The sequence below is a fragment of the Aquila chrysaetos genome, chromosome 3 (assembly GCF_900496995.4).
Source record: "Aquila chrysaetos chrysaetos chromosome 3, bAquChr1.4, whole genome shotgun sequence".
Classification (NCBI taxonomy): Eukaryota; Metazoa; Chordata; class Aves; order Accipitriformes; family Accipitridae; genus Aquila; species Aquila chrysaetos.
Genome location: NC_044006.1, coordinates 53001771 through 53024314, shown reverse-complemented (window position 1 = coordinate 53024314; position 22544 = coordinate 53001771). Strand labels below are relative to the sequence as shown.

General features: G+C 39.7%; 2 protein-coding genes across 6 annotated transcripts in view; both read right to left on the bottom strand.

The window, feature by feature from the left end:
• Positions 1-93: 93 nt before the first annotated feature.
• Positions 94-14622, bottom strand: LOC115339813 (1-aminocyclopropane-1-carboxylate synthase-like protein 1). Of its 3 annotated transcripts, none has more exons than XM_030010314.1 (14): positions 14359-14622; positions 14202-14327; positions 12699-12769; positions 11812-11881; positions 11424-11490; positions 9786-9883; positions 8961-9038; positions 6170-6270; positions 4306-4392; positions 3037-3082; positions 2312-2453; positions 2084-2226; positions 1773-1926; positions 94-1068 (listed from the first exon to the last, which is right to left on the bottom strand). In XM_030010314.1, exons 1-14 carry the CDS (start codon positions 14605-14607, stop codon positions 899-901), a joined length of 1602 nt encoding a protein of 533 aa, XP_029866174.1. In that variant the 5' UTR covers positions 14608-14622; the 3' UTR covers positions 94-898. The 3 variants fall into 3 exon arrangements, with proteins under 3 accessions (XP_029866174.1, XP_029866176.1, XP_029866177.1); XM_030010316.1 differs by having other exon boundaries at positions 14202-14261; positions 14440-14622; XM_030010317.2 differs by lacking the exons at positions 14202-14327; positions 14359-14622 and adding exons at positions 7363-7401; positions 13464-14187.
• Positions 14623-17207: 2585 nt separating this feature from the next.
• PEX1 (peroxisomal biogenesis factor 1) overlaps positions 17208-22544 on the bottom strand; it is a 32475-nt gene continuing 27138 nt past the window's right edge. For all 3 annotated transcript variants that reach the window (XM_030010312.2, XM_041122705.1, XM_030010313.2), the window contains one exon: positions 17208-22034. In XM_030010312.2, coding sequence (XP_029866172.1) covers positions 21950-22034 — 85 coding nt within the window. In that variant the 3' untranslated portion in view covers positions 17208-21949. The remainder of the gene's footprint in view (positions 22035-22544) is intronic.

Here is a 22544-nt window from a genome sequence, read left to right as displayed (position 1 = left end):
GCTGTGCAGCACATTATTTATCTTTATGTTATTAGCCTGAACAGTGTAAGGTTGCCAAGTTTAAATGCCATGAAAAACAGGTCAAAGGCCATGTTACTATCAGGAGGACAAATTCCAAGTTTATTAGGGATCCACAGTGAGACAATCCTCCTACTGAGCCTCTACAGCAGCAGTCTGTTAATTTTGCAGTTCTGGTTTTCTCTCACCAAACCTTAATAACAGAGCAAACAGTGAATTAGTTCTGCAAATACTTTAAAACCCCAACAAATCAAAACCAAAGCAAAAAAGTCGCCATACAACTCTGCCAAATGAGTATGCATTACAGACCTTCAAGGGTTTTTTTTATAGTTAATGTATGAAAACACTATCCAATGAATACAGGCACACAGAAATAATCTGAAAGGCAGCCCAGAAGCCAAAAATCTAAATGCTTCTCAGTACTCACTTAGCATGCATATACAGAGAAGTGTACGCTTAGAGAGAGATCGTGAATATACAAAAACATTTTGCCAGCTACAGTATTTTCAGTATTCTGATTAAAATATACAGTACATAATATATAGTAATATGCATAACCATTTTACCAGTGTTTTCAAAATTTCATAATTCAACAACTGTGCAAGTATATATTAAGACTCACTGATTTTACCGACATAGTACACTTGAAATGGAGTAAAACCAAGTGCTGTGCTTAACAGAGGCTAATTTCACAATATCCAGGAGGTCTACTTTCCTTAAAATTCAACATTAGCAAGTCCACTTGCAAGATTATTAATGCCAGGTCACAGCGAAGTGAGAGTGTTATGCATGGTTACAGCCAAAAATACTGAAGTCACACACACCTTTAGTAAACACAAGCACGTTAAACTATATCGAGTCATTAAATGCATATATGATTTTAATAAACAAGTATATTTTTTAGCTGGGAGACATCTTTTCCTTGTGTGTTTGAAGGTTTGCCTGAAGAATCTTTTTCTGGATTGCATAAAGCATCTGCAGTAGAAGATGTGTTGTTTGTGACTGGTTCAGCAGCGTAACTGTGCAACATTTGCTCAAGTCTCTGAATACCTGTAGAAAGGAAATACAGAGGGAAATACTGACTGGATGTATGGGAAAAAAATTCATCACGAGAGTGATTAAACACTGAAACAGGTTCTTCAGGGAGGTTGCGTAATCTCCATCTTTAGATAGTCTCAAAACTTGACTGAATAAGGCCCTGAGCAACCTGCTCTCTGACTTAGAAACTGGCCCTGCCTTGAGCAGGAAGTTGTATTAGATGACCCAAGAGTTCCCTTTCAATGTACATTTTTCTGTAACTCTATATGCTCTATATGCTTCACAAACATGCACTTTGCCAACAGTATAAAGCATTAATTCAAGTTTAAGTATTTTACAGCATAGGAGATGGATACTTCATATCCAACATGAGCCACATAAAACTGAAGGATCGTGGGGAATTCCCACATGTTATAAAGCACAATTTGAAAGAGTAAAAATCCTTTCACATAAAATTTGGTTCCTTACTTCTGATAGAGTAAAAATAAATTTAAAAATTAAATTCTGAAAGCTTTAGTGGTTTAACATAATCCAATGTAAGTGCTTTGTAAGCAATGCTCTGGGCCAGTCTAATATTTCTCAGTTCATACAAACACTAAAAATGCCTCTCACAAGCTGAGAGAGAATAATTAGGTTTGAACTCATTATTTGTAATGTTAATGTTTCTTCAAACTTGCGTGCTACTATATGCCATATTAGAAGTAAAACCCACTTACACAAGTAAATTATATCTACAGAATTGGAGAAAACCAGTCTAAACCATCCAGGTTCATAACAATAAAAAGCTTTTCCAGGACTAATCAGGAGTTTTTTATCAAGGAGCTTCTGCCATAATTCAAGTTCAGCTTCAAATGTCTGTGATTTTAAGAACTAAAAGAAGAAAATAATTTTGTATTAAAGGTTGAACAAGCATATAAATTCATTGAAAGGATTTTCCAGGACTTTGGTAAGTGTGTAACAACATGCACAAGTAATCTTTACACTTCCAAGTTTTACATTCCCACCCCTTTTCAAACTTCTTACATACTTTTCTGAAGTCTGCCCATACATAGAGTCCACCTGAACTTTTGAGCACGGGTATTCCAACATCTGCAAGCCCATCCACAAGAATATTCTGTGCTTCTTTAAGTCGCTTTTTGTTGGTGGGAAAAAACACATTATCCAACCAATCTATCAAAACAAGAAAAATATAATTTTTTCCACCTGCAATGGAAAAATAAAACAGTTCAATGGAAATATTTCTAGTGTGGCTAACCTCTGTCCCTAAGGAATTGACTGAGAACATGCTGAACAGGTCCAGGACAGCTATGGAAGACAGCCAGTTGATTCACAGCTTTCCGAATTTCATGATTTCTGGTGTACAATACTCCAACTCTGATACCACTCATACCAAAATCCTTGGAAGACAAAAAGAAGAGAGCGAGGTGCAATTTTACTTTATGTTTGTGCTTTGTCAAGCCACCGAGCCTAGAGTCATTGTGATGCGTAGGACACAAACCCACCTGGAGTAAATTCTCAACATTGCCAAATGGAGTCCCAAGCGTGATAAAAACCAGCCAGCAACTTCTAAACAACCTTGAGGCAGGGAGGTCAGTGGCTTTAACAGAGTTGCTTTACAGCCAACTGAAAACATGCTTGGCTTATACCCTTGGGCTCTCCCCATTATACCCTACTACTGTTTCCAAGCAGTCATCAGTTTACTGTTCCTTCCAAGAAAACAAAAGGCAAAATGCTACATATCTGAAATGTGCTTTCATGTTTCAATGCCTTTAACACATCTGCATTAACTGCTGCTGTCAAGTAGATGCCAAATTAAACTCTGAACTTTAACAAATTTTACACTACTAAAGAAGAAAGCAAATTAATAAACAAAGAGAAACTCAGTTTGGCACCTATAACACAAATTATGTCAGGATAGCCCAAGTAATTTTTGTGGAGAAATATCTTAAATTAAAACACAAACATAGTATTTTGACCTACCTTGCTAAAACCCCACATAAAATGTGTCCGTTCTGGATCTGGTAAACTGAATGAGAAAAGAGGAAGACAAGAACTGTTGCTACAGAACAAGTTATGCAGGTTACAAAAATGGTTACACTTTAAAAATTGTAGTAATTTCTTAGTAAAATTGGTATTTAATCCTTTAAAGTGACATGACATTTTCTCAGAGATCTTTTAACAAAACATTACCCTATGACACTGATCTCCCAAGTGTGTGCTGAGGCACTGATTTAAAAAAAAAACAACAAACCAAACAGAAATGATGTGCACTAAGATGTGATGGTCCAGTTAAAATTCCCAGATCCCTGCTGCATAGCCAGTGATCACACACATATCAGTATTCGCACACGAAAGCAGTATTTCCACAAGTGATGCACAACTGCTCTTGTACTTGATGGACAAGAATTGTTTGCTCAATTATGCTGCATTTCAGGCTAGGGAAGGGAGAAGTGAACACTTAGGGCATGAACCTACATAGTGCGGTGCAACTAAACAAAATACACCTCAGTGTACCGAAGCTGATGTTTTTTTTCTCCTTTGGGCGACTGTGTAAGTAGGGCCAAAGCTGGAAATTTCTGTCTTCAGCCTAATGGAGCTGGGTGAACTTTCACAGTAACAAACAAGAGTATTTTTTTTTTAGGCTTCATATATGGTTCATGATCTTGTTTGGGTGAGGGCTCACTGGGCTTGGTTGTACCTGGATGGACTTGGAAATTTCCCATCAGTATGAAACTTATGCAGTTATACAAAGAAAATCACATACTTTTGGGGAAAGAATTTTGTTAGTTGGATACCAATAGGTTTAAATATTCTTGAAACATTTATTCTTTTCATCACCTGTTAGGAAACTAAGAGCCCAACAGCATACTAGTCAGGAAGGAGACTTATTATAGCAGGTAACTTGCACAAACTTAGGGAACTTCATTACCATTACAGTGAGAATCTTACACTCAGGCTGTGTGACAGGTAACAACAAAGAAAAGCAAAATGGCAAAATGACTAAGGGCTCTGTCAATTTTTATTGTTATTACTGTGTCATAGACATTAGCTGGAAGCAAGAGATCTGCCATTTAAAGCTGTCTATGAAGAAGTTCTCTTGTATTAACTAGTCTCATGGTTGCAAAGACTTGGATATGAGTTAGTTCAAACTATACCAGTTATACTAGCTAAACAGAAGATTGAAAAAAATGGCATGGGTTCTATTTAGGATTAAATATCTTCTAATCCCTGCTAAGAAATCACACTTACCAATCTAAGCTAAGAACACTGGTGAAGGTGGTATCATCATAAACAGACAGCATGTATATTTCATCCATTATTACATGCAATTCATATCTATGTATAGAAAAATACAGGCATATTAACATATTTAAAAGAAATTTATTTGCATAAATATATATATATATATATATAATCTTAACTACTGCCATGGCAAAGTATCCATAAGCATGCCTATTTGCTGTTATATTCCCCCTACAAATTTTACACAAAGAGGTCCCAAGGTTTTAAGGTCACAAGGCATACTGTGAGCACTTGTGCATCACCAACTTCTATTTATACACATTCTGTATTTCTCAGCAGCAATAACATTCCATATATGTGAAACAAAACCCAACTGCATGCTCAATCCAATGGTTCTCTGGAATGTGCATGGTCCTACCCAACTCTTATTTAAAGTTTAAAATGAACACAGCAATTTATTATAAACCCCTTTACCCTGCAAGATTTGTTCAGTGAGACTTGAAGCCAAATGCAGATGTTAGATTTAAAAAAAGACTTGTCATGCACTTACAATTACTCTCTGATACACCCTTGCTGAGAAAACCACAGTAAACAGAAAGCCATGTTATCATACTTGATACCAGCAAGCCATGCACATACTTAGAAACACTGAAAAAATTGCAGAATGGTTTTCAACACCCAAGTAGTACAGTTACCCTCTTCTAAGAAAACCTCATTTAATCTGATTGCTGACTTCCATATTTTGTTTTAAAAGGAAGTTTTGTTTCAGAACAGTTTTTACATTAAAAATAAAATTATTGTTTCTAATCCTTATCCTCTAACATTATTTCAGTACCAACTTAAGTTGGTTGCATCCTGAAATCCATGGGGCATGCTGAGAAGAGATACATTTGCCTTTCTGAAAACTTGGTAACTGGAAGTAGCGTGCTGAATTCCACCAACCTCCACTGTTCTTTCCATGAAAAGAAAATCATGCCAAAAATGCAGGAATGATGTGTTATTCCATTTGAAATTTAAATAAAGCAGAAGTATTCTTTGGTAATTAATGAACAATTAATACCAACCTACTTTATTTAAGATTGTCAGAAACTAAGCATTGTTAACGTTCAAAGTGTGTACAGGATTTTGCAGTCATTCTTTGGCAGAAGCTCACTGAAATAAAGGAATATATCTTTTCCTAAAAGAATATAGATGCTTTTCAAAAGGAAGTGTTTTTTCTCCATCAGTACCCACAGGATTCAGGAGACTGTTAGAGCTTAGAACATGAACTCTGAGCTGGGTAAGGACAAAAGAAGGCGAATGGGGATGAGACATTTCAGAAGTATCTTCCTTTGATGGAAAGTGAATTGCTTGCACGTCTTGAGCTAAATAGGTATAAAAGATGCTACAAAACTTCAGACCGTTGATTTACTCCTTGCCAATTCAATTTCTTTCCCTCAATATCAAATGTTAAGATTTTCTTATTTTGATAATGTTTCAAATGACAGTGCTGGCCATGTTTACTACTACTGCAAAGGACTGATAATCACCGGTTGTCATTTTTCTGAGCCATGCATCAAAGCAGGTGAATAAAGAAAGATTGCTAGGCAAACAAAAAGCTTTTTAACCACACATAAAAGAAAAAAAATCCCAACAGTACTTCATTCAGAAAGACATTGTTGGATCCCAGGTTAAGCAATTTATTCTAGTGTTCCCAGAAAGGCCAAGTAACAAGGATAGTTACACAAGAAACATGATCAGGATCCTGTCCACCACCTCCTCCGAACATGTACAGGCAAAGAACAGGTGATCACCAGAGGTGATTTTTCATCACTGCTATATTGCATTAACAGAAAAATAAATACCAAACAAATAGCACTAGGGCTCAAACCTGTGCGCAAACTCTAGACATTCTTTCAGTAACTGTGCTGGGTAAATGTCCCCTAACGGATTGTGGGGGTTGATCAGGATTAATGCTCTGACTCGGATGCCCTGAAAAAGAAAAACTGATAGTTGGAGACACCAACAACGTCAAAGCAATGACTAGCGAAGACGCCACGAGGAAGTTTGTGAACCTCCAGTGAAAAGCAGCTTTTGAAAATTATTTAATTACATAGTGTAATTACTATACAGACTAAGGTTCCAGCTACTGACCTTCCATAATTTATCCCCTACCACCCCAAAAAACATACTAAATAGTTTATTTGAAACACCCACTGATATCAACAGGCAAGATAATGGTGTTGTAGGGATTAATTACGGATTAACGTTCTACAGGCATACTTCCAACATAATTTCCCAGGACTGAACAAAGTTACTGTTGATAAACATGGGAAAGCTGAACAGAAATTGGGCTTTGACATCTAATAACCTGCTGAGTAATGAATTTTTCAGTGTTGCTTGTTTCTTTAAACAAGTAATAGAATCTGCAGAAAACTGAAAATTTAATTACTCGGTGTTCTATGAGATGCGCAGAGGTCTTGGGCAAATAATTACTTTTTAATTATATTTATCAACAGTGCAGAATTTCTGTTACAGAATTTATCTCTCTACAGAAGCTAAATATTCTACTGTGTAATAAGAAGAGTCCTGCATGATCAAAAATTAGATTACAAGTACAAACATAACCAGTCTTTTTTAACTTTACAGTTATTTTTCAGAAAATCATCTATTTTCTGTTTACTAAAAAAATCCTTAACGTACATTAACATAAGCTATATGCAGCAAATGTATTTTGATTGTACACAATCAAACAGTGCAATGACTACAGCAGGAACTTTCAAGACTTGAAACACATCAACATGAGGAGTTGACTTATTACTTTGTATTTGGGATAAACTTGAAATAAAATTATTATTTTTTGTTTCCACGTCTTTAAGTTTTAGAAAACCTCACCCACTGCAAATTCTCACTCCACCCGAGCCTCCTCCAAAGGAGATTACTTGCAAAGACCAGCTCCCAGGGAACTCCAGGAAACCAAGTTCAGTGATGAGGAAGCCCTGGTATTTGCTTTCTCTGCCAAGTGCAATTTGTTTGAACATTAATGGGTACCGTGAGCAAGAACTTCACAAGAAATGAACTTACAGTGTATTGCCTTTCATTCCAGCTACAGGAAGCAATTACCTGAAAACACGGTAAGATGCAAATACTAAGCACAAACAGCTGTTCCACAAGTACTCCTTGCACAATAGCATATTTAGTGTATTTGACATCTGACGTGTATTAAGCAGAAGATGCTGAATGAGGCTTTATTGTTCATAGGAACAGCTGCTGTGGGACAGCAGTTTCTCAGTTGCTGTTCTAGTCTAGTTCCTCCAGCTATTTATGATACTACATGTATCCAAAGCAGATGTTTATAATATTATTCGTGAGAACAGTTTCAGCTCTAGAAGGCTGACAAACACATGCAGATCTCTAAAGAGTTAATCTGGTCTGTGATCCAGCGCCTTGCCCAGCCAGTTCATGTCCTGACAGCCACAGTAACACAGCAGGGATGCTAGCTGCCTCCCTCTGCTAGGATCCAGTGAGAAGTGTCTGAGTGCTTGGGCTCACAGGGGCTGGCAAAGGCACAGGCAGATGACACAGACATACAGATGGCGTCTAAACATAGGCACCATGCTGATCAAGCAATTAGCGAACTAGGACAACTTCAACATAGCTATAAAAAAAAAAAAAAAAGTTATGCACACATTTGTGTGTATCTAAAATACCTCCTTCTTTATATGTGACCTTACTTGTAACTGACCTTTCTAAAAGTGACCTCCCTTGTAACTATATGGTTTACCTACTGTTAAACCTTGTTTTCTACCCTTGAAGAGGACACAAGAAGTCTATCGCGCTTCATGTTTTGAAGTCACTACCATCGTCACCACATCTTTGGTAAAGTGTTTTACTATTCAGCCTGTGCCTCCTCCGCTGGATCTTTTCATGGAAGAGCACAAACAGTTAAGTGTAAGTGCATTTATAATCTTCCATTAAGTGAGTGGCTTATGAATATCAAGACAGTAAGAATAGGAAACATTTTAGCCTGAAATACTGGTGAGCACTATTTTGCAGACACTCACAAACCTAAACATTTCCACAGGGAAGAACAAGCAGTTCCAAAGACAGAGAGGAATGTGCAAATATCCCTGTACGTGACAAGCAATAATATCCTCATTTATGCAATCCTAATCAGAATAAAATCACTGAACTTGCGAAGTATTTTGAACTAATGAAGTTTCCTAAACTCTGGAAAAATTACATTTGTAGTTTTTTTGTTTGCTAGCAATTCCTTGTTAGCTGGAACTCAGAAGAACCCTCTTCAAAATCACATTAGACATGTTTCTTTAATTAACTGAGTGGGTCCTTACAGTAGCATATTCTCTCTTCTGAGGGTCAGAACAATAGCTTGTTTACAACACTTTGAATTCCATTAAAATCTACAGGGAAGAAACTTGATCTTGAAACACAAGTTAAGATCTGTTCTTCATAAAACAGAGTCAGGGAGTTTCTCTGCATTTTGTTACAGTGCCCAGATTATAAAATCAATTAAACTCTTGTTGCCAGAGTTGAACCCACCTCAGTCACAAGACTGAAAATCTGCAGAGGTGAAACTATACAAATGCTTCAGTGCTGAGAACATATGCTGCTTACAAAATAACTAGGAAAACGTGAAAATCAGAAATCAATGTTATTGATACCTGCTTTTTAGCGCTCTGTAATGCAGCTTCTAATTTTTCAACTGTTAACTGGAAAGGGTGACCCTCTTCATCAGTCACCTACAGAAGACAAAAAATCAGCAAGAATAAAAAGATATAAAGTACATTAAAAAAAAAAAGACAGTGAAAAAACATTCCCACCTAGTCAAAATACAATTGCTACTGGCTTTTATAAAATAAAAAAGTTAAACAAAAGAAGTTTCTCATGGCACTAGTTCAAGGAGGGAAAACAGCAGTCTGACAATACTGTTACCTCCTCAGAATCTGAAACTAAGATCAGTCTTTTCTATATAATTCAATTATTTTGTTTTTAAATGTTGCCCTTACTCAAGACTATGCTATCAGTGACTTACAGAAGAACTTGTGTTCCTGAAAGATCACATTTTCTTTTCCTCTGACGGTATGATTTGGTCTTATAAAAGATGCTACCCCCCTTTGACTTGCCTCACAGAAAACTGAGCTTTCAAAGGGGGAACCAATGTTCCACAGCTTCTGTGGTAGATACATCTTTCAGTGCTTAAGGGGAAAAATCTGCAATCCAAATTTACTCGTAGTAGGAGTGACAGACTTAGAGCTGACAAATTTTAATTCAGCATGTCAGTGCAGAACAGTGTCTGCACAGAATGAACGTAATCCTGCACATCAGATGACACCAGCCTCCTATCATGCTGCAGTCTGAGAAAAAGACAGGCTGTCTCTAAAAGTGCTAGACTGGTCCTGTCTCTTTACTTGGACTTGTGTTTTCAGGTTTTTTTGATTGTTCCCTGTGAAATGTCTGTTGAAGCATGTGAATAACAAAAGCTTTACCTCACTGGACAAGGGCACATGAACAGGCTGTATTCCACCATATAGCCATGTTTTCGAATTTATACCACCATAGTATGGAGCTGGAATAAGATATCCATCTAAAAACATTAGAAAATGAAAGGAACACTTCTCATGAGCAATTATTTCATTACAGGCTAATAGACTAAACTGACAATCTAAGAATTTGACATCTGATTTAATCTCACATTTAGGCCTTCACTATAGCCTAAAACAATATTTAAACAAAACTGAAAATTTAGCATAGATCAGTCAACCTGAATTCTCTCCCAATTTTCTTCCTTAGCATTCGCAATAGCAGATTTGAAACTCATAAATTTTCAGTAAAAGGGAATGGACCTGATCAATTAGTTGGTTTATTTATTTAAATAATAATGACAAATGACAATCTTGCTCTCAATATTTTGCTAATGCTCTGTTACCATTGCTTTTTCATCAGGAAGTGCTGCAAACCTCAACTACTTCTTTCTGGTTGCCAGAGTGCTATCTTGCAGCCAAGGAGCCTACAGCACTGTGGAGCTTGCTTCCCTCCTCATTTTTTTCTGCTGTGAAGTAGCCCCAGGTTAGTGTTCTCCTGGAGATGCTCCAAAAGCTCTGCGTGACAGGGTTTCAGAGGGGACAGAGTGGGTTTCCTATGTTAGCTAAGGGGTAAAAAGGAGCCTGTCAGTGTTCAAGCGGGAGAGTTCCTGTTAAAACTGTGCAAATACAATGAAATCTGAACATATTAAAATAGCCACAGATACAAGTCACCTTCAGTAAACATAATCATTTAAAGCTAAACAAAACTCACTGGTTTCAGAGCACTTTTGCCACCGATTCGCTGAAGTCATTGCACCACATTACTCCACTTCCCTCCACCCACCTCCCCAGGGCTCTTGGTGCCAGTAACAGGGTGTTAGGGGGGCGGCACAGCCTCCTGCACTGGAGGTCACGTAAGTCATCCTGCTAACCTTCCTTCCCTGGCAGGTCTCTTCGTGGATTTCCCCATTCTCAGCTGTACTGCACGACTATGCTGCTTTCCTCATCCCAAACCAGAGAAGAAAACATTTTCCCTTGCTGAGCTCTCTTTTTCCTCCTACTGTCTACCTCTGCCGTGAGCAGATTGTTTCCAGGGACTCTGCTCCTTCTGCTTTGCATTCCCACCTCTGCTTCTTCCTCACCACCACCCTTGTTTGATCTGGAATCCCTCTTTTGCTGCAGCTCCGTTCCCCTGTCCCAGATTCCTTCTACGTGTTTTCCTTACTCAGTTACCCAAATTTTCTCTGGGTCCCAGATTTCAACCCAGTCCACCTCCCTCCCTGTGTGCCTATGCCCTCCAGCTTCCATCATAACTTTTCAAAACACACTGCATTCTCTTGATACCCTTCTCCTCTTCCTGTAACTCTTAAAAAACTACAGATTGCATTCCAGAAAGCGAGTGGACCTGCTGATACCTCAAATATTTTCCACCGTTCTAGAAATAGAGGCATTATTTCAAAGATGCTCTGCCAGTGACAAAGAAATACCATGGTTTTGCTTTATTCAGGCAGCTAGAGTAACAGCAGGCTGTCAGAAGTCACAATATGATTATATTCACGGCTAACAAATGTTCTTAAGTAAAATAATCAGGTTTTTACTCACCACCAGGGTCACATAGTACAGTTGACAGAGTAGCAAAAACAGCGCAACAGCCATTCATAACAGTTATCTGAAAGTAGTACAAACTTTGATTTAGCAATTAAATATTTAGCAGAAATACCAGCACTTGTTTAAATTCATAAATTCATAAATATCAGCACTAGTTTAAATTCCAAAAAACGGTGAAAAAGCCACACTACTACACCTATAACACTAGTCCTTGAGTGTTACACCTTTGCCCACTTTTTCAAATGGAAAATTAACACTAGTAAGGCTTTTGCAAATCTTGCACATATCCCTCCTGTAGTATCTTGCTGACATTTGTATTCAGATTTATCCATCTTTATCAGTTTAAGAAAAAAAAAATGCAAAGATAGAGCACTTGTCTTACATGTTCCGGATTCAGTGCTTTTGCAGCTCTGGCATAGTCAGTTAGAAATTTGGCAATTTCTTCTCTGAAGCTAAAATACAGAATTGAAGTCAAATATGCAATCACGTATTTCTCAGGAAAAAAAAGCACAAAATACACACAGAAGAATGAAGCTTACCAAAACCAGAACAAATGCATTAATTCATTCTGTTATGAAAGCCCTCAAGATTTTGATTAAATAATATAATTTCCTCAGATATCCAGTGTGCTATATTTTGTGAGACAGAAGCACAGAGAAGCCGTTACCTTGAATAACAGTGACTGTGACTCAACTATTATTGCTGTACACTGGAAAAATGAGAAAATAAAGCATCTTTGAGCCCGAGTGGGATCTGTTTTTGGAGAAAGGACAAGAATTTGGGTACCAGAAACAGTGAAACCTGAGTCAGTGACAATTCTTTAGATCAAGACAGGCTTTCAGCCCGAGTGAAGGCGATGGTGGAGTTCCTATCGATCTTCAGGGAGCCAGTATCTCACCCCTACTCTTCACAGCCCCCAGAGTTTCAGTTTATCCCTCACCAAGACTAGAAGAAATCATTCCAGGAACGATTCGCCACAGCTCCGGAGGAAATGTCAATACATGCTCTCCTGCTTGCCAGCAAGCCCCCAGATCTTTGACCTTTGGCATTCCGGGTCTTTGTGGCACATTGAGGGTGGGGAGAAAACCAGAACAAATATCCCAAAAAGTAACTCCTGCACAGGCACCCAAAAGCCTGCCAGCATGCAGGTAACAGTAACACACCTATCCTTTGGGCTTATCAAAAGAATGAAACCACACCCAGCTTCACACGAGCCACGACTAGCACTGACAACAAGCAATGTGACAAATAGGAAAATAAACTTCGCACCTTCTAGTACCTTGCGTATCAGAATACTGGAAAAGATGAGGCTCCAGATAATTCATGTCAGGTCTTGTGAGCTGGTGACATGAAAGAGAGATACTGTAGAACACAGAGTTCGTGGGAGTTTCTGTTCTGCTGTAGCAGAGTAAAACTTTATTATTTAAAAAAACCCCACCGTTATTGAGTACCATTACGGAAATGGAGAATATAAAAATTCACCAGTTACAAACTTTGCCCTTCTCTTTTTTAGTTTTAAGATATTAGAAAACAACTTTAAAACATCATCAAAATGAAGGAAACAATGAAAGAATTATTTATTGGATTATTCTGTCATATATTAAAACAATTCCTGAATAACACATTGAGGAAAAGCATCGCAGCTGTACCTAAGAGATTATGCAGCTACTTCTGAGATATATCAAAGCTCAAACAACGCTTGCAGTATTTATGATATCAGCTTTTAATTCACGTGTCAACTTTGATTAGCTTCTCAACCAACAGAAGAGAAGTGACAGCAACCCCATCTATTACAGAAGAAAACCAGCTGTATTTCCAGCAGTGGCTTTCTTGCTCTCAAAGCAGGTGCCTGCCCTGGGAACTGGCTCAGTCCTATATTCACTGTGACATCGATTTTGGTTTATTCCTAAGAAAAAAAAATTCTCTCCAACTGCCAACACATCAGCTAACCAATCTGTACATGGAGTTGATGCCTGACCCTCCAACACAAGCATTGCAAACACACTAGCAGTTGCACTAGTGCAAATTCATTACCTCATGGAAGTAGGAAGGAGAAGCAAGAGGCAATTGGCAAGCTGCAGAAGCTGGCCTGGCAACTTGATCTTTATTTTGTTAACACATAAGGGGGAGCACCACGCTTTCCAGCAGATGAACTAGAATTAACAACTCTGGGGAAAATACCGCCTTTAAAGAACGTGCAATTTCCCCACAGTTGCGTTTCAGAGACTGGCTCGTACTGCGGTGCACAGCAGCCTAACGTCTAGGTTGTAGCTTTCACGTTGCTCAAAGCCTGAATTCCATGTATGGAGCATTTTCAGTCAGAGTTTTGGCTTTGCCACCAGACAAGCAGGCATCTGACCCGGCGACGGTTTTCCCCTCTGAAAATGCACTTCTTCCTGAAAGCTAGCATTCCAAAGCAGTATTTTCTGCCGAAAGGGGAACAGACTCTTGGCTCAGTTTTGTTTGGAGTACATGCTCAATAAACGTGAGTGAAGTTCAGGCAAAACCAAAACTATTCTGGTTTTCAACCAGAGGCAAGTTTTCAAGGTAAGTATTGCGTGGCAAATTACTTCCAGGTGTGCAACGGGAGCGGTACATATGAACACAGAAAGCCTGCGTCCTTGTGAAAGCCGCTAGTCACGGCGCGGTCAGTGCCCTACCGACCCGAGGTGTGTTACTCTGCCTAGGCTGAACTGTTAATCGGAAACTTCCCAAGTGCGAAGGACGAACTGGCGGTTAAATCCCAGTTAGTCAGAAGGCAGCAACACTTACTCTCTCCTCTAGCAAGTCAAAGCAAAGCTTGTTCTCGCTCGTCCCCAAATTCAGGATGCCCTGGAAGAGACGGCAGGTGTTCGGTGGCGCAGGAGGAGGACAGCACCCGCCGGGTTCTCGTTCCGCCTCCGCCACGAGCTCCGCTTTGCGAGCCCACCGGGGCAAACCCGCCGCCCAGGGCCCCCGGGCGGCCGGCAGCTTTCCGGCACGGAGCCGCGGGCCCGGCCGCTCCCCGCACCTGCGGATTGAGCTCCCGATCGAAAGCGTCGGCGACGTAGAGGGCGAAGCCCGCGTCCAGCAGCCCCGGGGCGCCGCCGGCGATGCGGGCGCCGCGGGCCGAGAGGGCCGGCGCCGGGGCCGGGGGCGCCGCGGCAGCCCCGGCAGGCAGGCTCCCGCCGCCGCTCATCCCCCGCCCGCCGCGGGCTCCGCAGGGGTCCGGCGGGCCGCCGCCGTACCGCGCCGCCGTACCGCCCCGCCGGGGGCCGCCCCCCAGCCCCGCGGCGAGGGGCGGGGACGGGGACCCGCGTGTGCCGGGCGGCGGGCTCTGCCCGGGGAAGGAGCGGCGGCACCGGGCCGGGCGGGGGGGGCTTCCCGCGGCGCTGTGGCGGCTCCCTGCCGCCGCTCGCTCGGCGGGGCGGGCGGGCGCGCTCTCCCTTGTGCCCGGCTCTTGGGACGCTCTCCAGGGCTGCGAAGGCGCCCTGGCAGCGCCGCCGGCCTCCCGCGCCGGCTGCCGGCAGAGAGAAGGGAGCTCCGTGCGTCTAATGCCACCCGCAGCAGAGGGCCCCGCTCCCTCTTTTAGCAAGAGTTCTGCTCCGGCCCCACGGTCTTCACCAAGACGCGGCTCGGTGAGCGGGATCCGCACGTCGGGAAGGACGCGGAGATCTGCTCACCCGGACGCGGGAGCATGGAGAGCCGGGGCCGGGGGCGGGGAGGGGGGGTTGGTGCTGGGGTGTGGGAAGCCAAGAGCGTTCTCGCCCCAGGAGCCGTAGAACAGGAAAGTTTCAACACACTGACTTCAAGCGTTTCTTTCTAGATCCGTGTTTTAAACCCTGCTTTGTAATTAAGGACATTTTGGTCTTTTAAAAAAACAACAAAAAAATGTCTTTTAGACACTAAGAAAATTAGCCGGTTTTTAACTCCTGGAAAAATGGGCATTAGAAAACGGGCTCAGAGTTAACTCTTAGCAAACACGGAAAGAGTTATGCACCAAAAAGCTCCCGTTGTAGCTTTTTCGTGTCTAAACAAGGTCGTGCATGATGCTCTAGTTATACAATCATTTAAACAGTGCTTTGGCAACATAACAGGCATTGTATTAAAGTAATATGTATTATTAAAAAATAATTTTATTACCGTTTCCTGAAACTTGGCAATAATTAGGGAAATGGAGATTAGCACTGCATCTTTAACGAGTTCATCTGAAGGATCCAAATACCTTCCTAACAGAAAAATGGCACAAACCCATGAGGATGGCTTTAATCCTAGCGGTGCTTATGTGGGCATTACATAACATGGCATGGACAGGATTTTGTAGGTGCTTTCAAATATTTTGCTTGTTATTCTACAAAGCTGCTGATCTCTGGAAGTAAGGGAAGTCACCCAACAGCTGTATGACCTTAATAATTTCTGATGTACCAAAATCTAGTGCCAGCGTCCACTTATCCACCAGGTCTCCACAAGATATGTACTGTGTTACAGCTGGGCCTAAACTGGGCAATAATCATTACTGCAGAATCTTAAGAGCTGTTTTTGTGTAAACAATGAAGAAAGCGGTCATCTTTTTGCATCTCAGAGTCCCAAACTGACTTTTTCCCTGGGATGTCAGTCTTCACTAAATCATTTCAACTAATTCAAGCTCTTAAAGGAGCTTGGAGACAAGCGTGTGACAGCACTGCTAAGAGATGCAAAATCTACTGTGGTTATCTAACAGCAGTTGATATGACACTGCTGCTGTACGACATGACAGGAAGGCTGCATACTTGGGAGTCTTACGAAAGCCCCACCGGCTGCTAGAGGATACGGAGGGAGAATTTTTCACGCTTCATTTCTGTTAGTCCAACTTACACTTGTGACCTGAACACCAGTAAACTGATTTAGCATTTCTTTACCAACCACTATCTGAGCATCTCAAAGTATTTTTTATTCTAGATCTCTCTGCTGCATCACTGGAACAGCACACTAAACCTTAGTCAACAGATTTTCATTTCAGTGTACCTATGACAGATTATTACCATTTGCCCTATTTTAGAAATGGGAAAACTAAAGCAATTGAGCCTTAACGCAAGATTTGTACCACTCCAATCCTATTGTGCATATGCTACTCAAAGAGAGAAATAATCTGGTATATGACTTGCTAAAAACCTAAACCAGATTATAGAACTAATGTCTCAAAATTCGTACCTGAGGCAAAGCTGGGTATTAGTTAATAAATGCTAAACTTTTCATGTATTACAACAGCTTGCACTGAGATCAAACACATTATCGTGGTGAACAAGTTGCCTTCTCCCTTGTGCTTCCGATGCCAAATATTTCACTTAACCCATACTTAACATCTGATGCCAAGGTCATGCTAACAGATGGCCCACTTTTAAGAGAGGGCATTTTAAGTGCAACGGAGACGCTACAAACCCCTGTAATGAAATGTATTGAAGGAGTGCCGATTTGAAAGACCTCTGCCAAACCACCTTCGCTCCCCTGGCCGAGGTTCTCAAGTGGCAGCTGTAAATGGGTTATTCCCAAATGATGCCTGTGGGAGATTGAAGGGAATTCCGACCGGTCAATTGACATTGACAAACTGTAGTCCGGTCTCCCAACTTCATTCCATAGGGCTAATGCTGCAAATATCAGCCTAACTCATGCAAGAAATTCTGTTCTGCTTCTGGTCTCTTCCAAGTTCCTGCATTGCTTACAATTTTATGATTGCTATCTTAACTCCCTGGAAAATAGGCTTCACTCCCACTCTCCTATATGCGCTTAGGAGGTATTAAATAAAAACCAGTCAGATCCTCGTGCAATAATACAGCATGTATGTATTTTACCATTTTCATAATAACTAGGAGTTACAAAATAAATTAGGCAACAAGTAAAATGATAAATTAGATTCATAATATTAAACAAGCCAACTATATATCGTTTCATATTTATATATAGATGTATACACCCCCCCACTCCCCAGTTAATTTGAGGAAAATATCCTGTGAAAAAATTAAATTCATACAATGCTTTTGTTTTGAAATTATAAAACATTTGTTTGCTTTTGGGCTGGAGAAATTTACTTTGCTTCCTTAACACCAGAAGAGAAGGAGGGAGAAACTCCCTGTATGACATTTAATACAGATTGGTCCACACAAAATTTAGACTTGTTTGGGTGAACTAAAAGCCAAACTACTTTTCAAACCTAGTGTAAATAATGAAATTTGTGTGTTTTAACCAGGCTGCTAACTGTTGTGCTTAAAATATTGTCAAGCAGAGTCCTAGCTGGTGACATCTATTATGAAACATAAGGCTAATGTAATCTAAGCCTCGGCAGACGTCGCTTATCTTTAATTTCAAATGGGCTAGGAAACCTTTTCCATTTTTTCTCTTTGGAAATGGAACAAAGTTTGATTCCTTAAGAAGTAGAAGTTATACAATAAATACCTTGTGAACTTTTTACTGTACAACAGAAATTCTGTTTCTCAGACAAACAATAAATATGATTTATGGCAGAATAGCATTAACAGTAAAAGGGCCTAACACATTGGGTGGTATTCAATGTCCCCAATTCTTGGAAAAGCAAATCTGGCAGATTTTGATTATCAGGAATTACCAAATTCCCTCAACATTCAGACACATGAGCCTTTCAGTAAATTTAATTGCACTGATTAAATCAGCATTTAGCAGAATTGACCCACTATCTCTTTTTTTTCCCAGAAACTTTTTCCAGTCATCAACAGACTTAATCCAGAATTGTGGATTACTTCAAAACAGGTACATTTTTCCCAAGGCAGTATTTGAAAAATTTATTGGCTACACAGCTGCAAGAAGACAGCTTCAATGTAAATAATTTTTAGAGTAAAAGCTGCCTGAACACTTTTTAAGAAAAATTATGGGATAGTAGTGGAAACTGAATTCCTGTTAACAAAGTGAAATAATCCCTTGCATGTTAGAAACAGGGTAAGTGTTTACATCTATATTTAACACTTGTTTCTTCAGAAGTCCCTCGACTACGGGGAAAGGCTGGTTGGCAATTGAGAAAAGGTCAGTGACAGCTGACAATGTTGGTGACAACAGGAGTGAAAGGAAAAAGCTACCCCGGGTTATCAACCTTTTATACGGGCTGTAATATATACCCTGAAAAACTGACATCAGTAGCACTTACGGGAGGTAGGAATGACAGATGAGCTAGTTGGGAGGCACAGAATTTGTCCGTCTTTAGGTTGTTGCTTCACACAGAGTTTACTTGGTTCTTGACTTAATGGAGGAGACTGGAAAAGACAGGTCAAAAGGCTCAAACATGACATTGGCTGCCTGTGGTATCTTCATGAGCCGTTGCGGCTAAATCCCGGCTGCCCTACAGAACGTGAAACAAACTTTGTTATTGGTTCCTTTTCACTCTTTGTGTGCTCCTTAATACCGGGTCTTGTGAAAGAGCCTCCACAGGCCAGCTGACGTTTCTTGCACAACGCTTGAATAGAAGGGATTATCCTCCATTTAGCTATAGGCTTTATGCTCCCTGTATGTTGGACTTGGTGCCTGTATAACAGATCTTAGCTAGGCTTCATTTAGATAGTCTACTGTCTTTTAAGATGAGATGTTAATATAATTCAGAATATAACCAAAGATCACCTAACAGCAACTAGTTATTAATAGTGACCTACTTTCTTGGATCAAATGATGTTACCCACAGCATCAGTCCAAGTTGTGTATGTAGGGGGATGTATGAACTAACACACCTGGGCTAGTTCACTGGTGAAATTCCTTGCACGTAGAAAGGAAGAGTGCAGATTTGGAACCTAGGCTTCCTGGGTTTTAACAATGTTTTCCGTGACAGTATAGTATCTAATTTTGGTTGGGGACTGATAGGAGCTCAACATACAGCAAGCATACTTTCCTTTTTAACTTTACAATATAATACTTGGCACTGAAGTATAGTATTCTAATTAAATGATTCCAAGTGTGAAGATAATTCCATAGATTATTGTACTGTCTTTGTTACAATCATGATTGGCCTCTGACTGGTCCTTTCAGATTTAAGTATCAGTGCATTATGAGATTATCATTACTTGGAAGGTTAAATCATTTCAATTTTTAATGAATCTGGTACATCCATTATCTAGACATAAGTTAAAGAACAGACACTACTACTAATTTGGGCTAATCTGGATGCTTTTGTAATAGTTGATTTCTTTACCAAACATAAAAGATGTAATAAACTGCAATGTACTTTAAACAATTTTGGCAAGGAAAGAGCTAGAAGACCACCTTCTCATAGAAGCACTAGTTGTAGAAAAGAACCTTTGACTGAAAAATCATTAAAGTCAGTAGGTAGAAGAATAAGTGAAAAGCTCCCAGAGCTATCTGAGAAACTACAGGAACTAATCAATGAAATTAACTGGGCTGAAGTTTCAAATGCAAGTATTTGAATAGAAGATAATATAACATTTCCTTAGATTAGAGATGAAAACTGTTTGGAATTTGAAGCTCAAGGAAGAGAAAAAAAATATTTTGAATGAGCTCAAAATGTCACTGGATGAATAATCGTAGGAAAAAAGATGACAAGAAACTGATAAACAAAAAAACTACATCCTGAAGGCTAGAAATGCCCAAAATGAACTACTGGACCTGGAAAAGGAAATAAAAACAACCCCAAACCCATGAAGTTTTTGAGTTTTGACACATAAACAAAGCAGAGTAACTAGTTACAGCTTGCCAGCTGCTGCATTTCATTAATATCTATGGTTTTTGGCCCTCTTCTGTTAAAAGATAAATTACTCAAAGAACCTTACATATACCACAGTGTAAATGTGAGTTACCATGGAGCATCTGACAGGGAATAACTTGCTCCTTTGCAGCAAATTGCTTATCTGTTCAACCCCTATTCATATTCACCTCTACAGCCATTTAAAACAAGGTGAACAAGGAAAGAAATGACACTATTATATAAGAAAGATGAACTCAAGGTTAGAGGTAATCTAGGATATGGCTCTAATGCTAAATAAACATATATCCACTTGTAAAAAATAAGCATGATGTTAATGACATAGTGATATTGACAATAGTAGAGCTTTGCAGTAATGCAATAAGGATTTTCAGTTTCAAAACCTACTGAAGCAAGACTTAAGCATAAGTAAAAAGCAATAGCTCAGCATAAATGAGAAAATCAGGGATCTTAACTGCTACAAGCTAAGACCTGTAGTGTATCAAGGCTTGTAGTGTATACAGGCTTCACCTGTACCAGGCTGCAAGAACAAACATACAAATAATACATTCTTTGGGTTATTTGCTGGCACTGGGAATAGGAACTACAAATAGACAGCAGTGAACAGAATTATCATATATGGTCAATATGACGTGTTCTTCTAATTACTGACATAGCATGATACATTTCAATGAATGAAATAACAAATTGGAACAGGTAGTGGGACCATATAATCAAACATTTAGGAGAAGCTTGAGGAAGGCTGCTACTACTAATGTACCTGAAGAAGTGATCAGAGGAAGCCTGGACATACTATCTGATCACAGAAAGGGTAATAATGCTCAATGGCTCAAAGCAATACAGGTGTGAAAAGGCATGTAACAGCTATGAAAGACCACCACCACCAAAAAAAAAAAAAAAAAAAAAAAAAAGGCACAATGTTTTCTAATTAGCTCAGGAAGGTAAATAGTAGGGAAGGAAGATCGGTGAAAAACCAACCAAGCAGAACCTCCCAGTATTGGTAAAATGTTGTGAAAGGGTGGTATAGACTTGTGGGAAACATCTCTAGTTTTCTTCCCTTCCTGCCCCTTCCTTCCTTCCTTCCCCTTCTGTTAAGACCTGCTTATCTATGTATCAGCCAAGGAAGACAACTCTTTAATAATCTTCATGTAAGACAGTAGTTGTGAATAGCTTCAGGATGTACATTAGAAAGCTTCCAAACATCAGAGACGTTTTTGAACAGTCTCCAAGAAGAAAAGATGGTGATAAGAAGATACAGTTGTTGTGAAATGCAACTTGATATTCTTCTGAATAATAAACAGTGGCAGAAAACAAGATACAATTATCTTGGTTTGTCTTAATTTTTTTTTTGCTATAGTTATTCTGGAAGTATTGGTCTAGTTGCCTACCAATAAACATATGAAGTACCACCCTTCCCTAAGCCCTCCAAAGGCCATTAGAGAATGGCTTTATAGAATTTTTTAAAAATATTTCCACCATTAGATATTACAGTTTATTCAAACAGAATCTATTTGTTGTGAGGAGATAAACAGGGACAGGAAATCACTGTTAGGCTTTGGCAACTATATTGCTAAAAAAAGCAAAATTTAAAATTTTATGTGATAAACAACTGGACAGAACGTAACCAATGTTCTCTCAAAAATTTAATATCAATCTGAAGGAAGATGATTTTCTTCAAAATAAAATGTGACATAATTTTACAGTATGTAAGTTTAAAAGAAACTTATCTTCAACTGCCGCATTAATAAATCCATATGAATATAAATAATCTGATTTAATCACATTTGTCATTTCCAGTTACAGTTTAGCAATTACAAGCAAAAACAAGTCACTATGCTAAAGTGATTTTTTGTCCTGGTCTGAATGTTGAGCCAACTTGTCCTCTTCTCTTCTTGGGATTCTGAAAATTATCATACCTGGAAACAGAAAAAGATATTAGCAAATTCTTATGAAATGCCTTTGTTTGCATATGCCTCTTCAAATGCACATTAACGTAACACAAAACTACAGATGTTTAAGTATGTTTTTACAGAAATGAAGAGTGCATGTCTCCTGAGACCTGGGGACCTGTAGGAATTTTCATCCACAAACCTAACTCAGAGAGCTCTCTGCTCTGCTTCCCTTTTTTTTTAAATTTTTGGGGGGCAGTGGGGAAAAGGTGGGACAAGGAACAGAAGTGAACAGGGTGGTATGGACTCCTGGGAAGCATCTCTCATTCTCCTCCTTTCCTGTCCCTTCCTCCTCTCTTTCCTCTGCTGTAAGACCTGCTTATCTATGTATCAGCTGAGGAAGACAACTCCTTAACAATCTTCATGTCAGAAGAACCCCCTGATGAGATCACAGAACATCCTGATGCCAGTTTCCAGCTTTTTCACTCCAGTCATCTCCCAAGTCTAAGGAGACACATTCTGCTTTTCAGTATGTTT

What these genes read in the sequence shown, in the direction of transcription:
- LOC115339813 (XM_030010314.1), bottom strand. Translation starts at nt 14,607, where the DNA reads ATGAGCGGCGGCGGGAGCCTGCCTGCCGGGGCTGCCGCGGCGCCCCCG. An exon ending in TTGACTTGCTAGAGGAGAGA is followed by an intron (nt 12,770 to 14,201) that starts GTAAGTGTTGCT and finishes TCATGTCACCAG; the next exon opens with CTCACAAGACCTGACATGAA. An exon ending in GATACGCAAGGTACTAGAAG is followed by an intron (nt 11,882 to 12,698) that starts GTGCGAAGTTTA and finishes TCTGTATTTTAG; the next exon opens with CTTCAGAGAAGAAATTGCCA.